At 44.5% G+C, this 979-nt stretch overlaps 1 protein-coding gene across 2 annotated transcripts in view; it reads left to right on the forward strand.

The window, feature by feature from the left end:
- ppp2r2ca (protein phosphatase 2, regulatory subunit B, gamma a) overlaps positions 1 to 454 on the forward strand; it is a 5982-nt gene extending 5528 nt beyond the window's left edge. For both annotated transcript variants that reach the window (XM_008316991.3, XM_025058917.1), the window contains one exon: positions 120 to 454. In XM_008316991.3, coding sequence (XP_008315213.1) covers positions 120 to 420 — 301 coding nt within the window. In that variant the 3' untranslated portion in view covers positions 421 to 454. The remainder of the gene's footprint in view (positions 1 to 119) is intronic.
- Positions 455 to 979: the final 525 nt, after the last annotated feature.

Consider the following 979-nt stretch of genomic DNA (forward strand, 5'->3'; position numbering starts at 1 on the left):
AAACTCGTCCTGACTCAGAATTCATTTCAACAAACTCAGCAACATTCATTTGTTTGTCCTTTAACCTTGTTTTTCATTGTCTGTTGTGTTTTTTTCCTCATCCTGTGTCCCCTCCCCAGTGTCATCATGACAGGAGCGTACAACAGTTTCTTCCGGATGTTCGACAGGGAGACAGGCCGCGGCGTGACCCTGGAAGCATGGCGGGAAAGCAGCAAGCCCCGAGCTGTGCTGCGGACACGTCGGGTGTATACAGGCGGCAAGCGGCGGCGCGGAGACGTAGGAGTTGACAGTCTGGACTTCACAAAAAAAATCCTGCACATGGCGTGGCATCCGTCTGAGAATATTATCGCCATTGCAGCCACCAACAACCTGTACATCTTCCAGGATCGGGTCAACCCGGAGGCCCAGGCACAGCAATGAGGATGTGAACCATGACAGCAGATGTTTTGTTGAACTGACAGAAAAAAACATCCACGGGGATTTTTGATGGCTTAGTGAAGGCTTGGTAAATGCAGAGGATCAAGCCAAGCTCTCGCACAAAAAAAAAAAAGAAAACAAGAAAATATAATGACAGTACAATTTTTTAAAATTCACACTGACGCCTCAGTCTTCACCAGGACATGCTTTTGTTCCTAGTGTACTCACACTTTTTTGAAGAAGTTTCTTTAACTACCCCACTGTCGGGGCAGATAAGAGGTGCAGGGACATCTCTTCATCTTCAGTGACTCACTGCTGTCGACATCACGCTGTTGCACTCCTTACTAAACGTATGTGCTAAGTAGCAGCAAAAAATAAAAAAATAAAAATAATAATAATGCTAATTGCCATGAATGTATTGTGGTGATAAAAAATGTTGCAAATATATTTAAAGCATCTGTCCCACTTTGAGGAGACGTGTGCTGCGACCTGGGAGGATGATTTAAAGTGACGTTACCTTGCAACATCTTTCTTTTTCTATGAAACAACAGCAGCTGCTGAA

This window comes from Cynoglossus semilaevis, chromosome 9, assembly GCF_000523025.1.
Source record: "Cynoglossus semilaevis isolate Cse_v1.0 chromosome 9, Cse_v1.0, whole genome shotgun sequence".
Taxonomy (NCBI): domain Eukaryota; kingdom Metazoa; phylum Chordata; class Actinopteri; order Pleuronectiformes; family Cynoglossidae; genus Cynoglossus; species Cynoglossus semilaevis.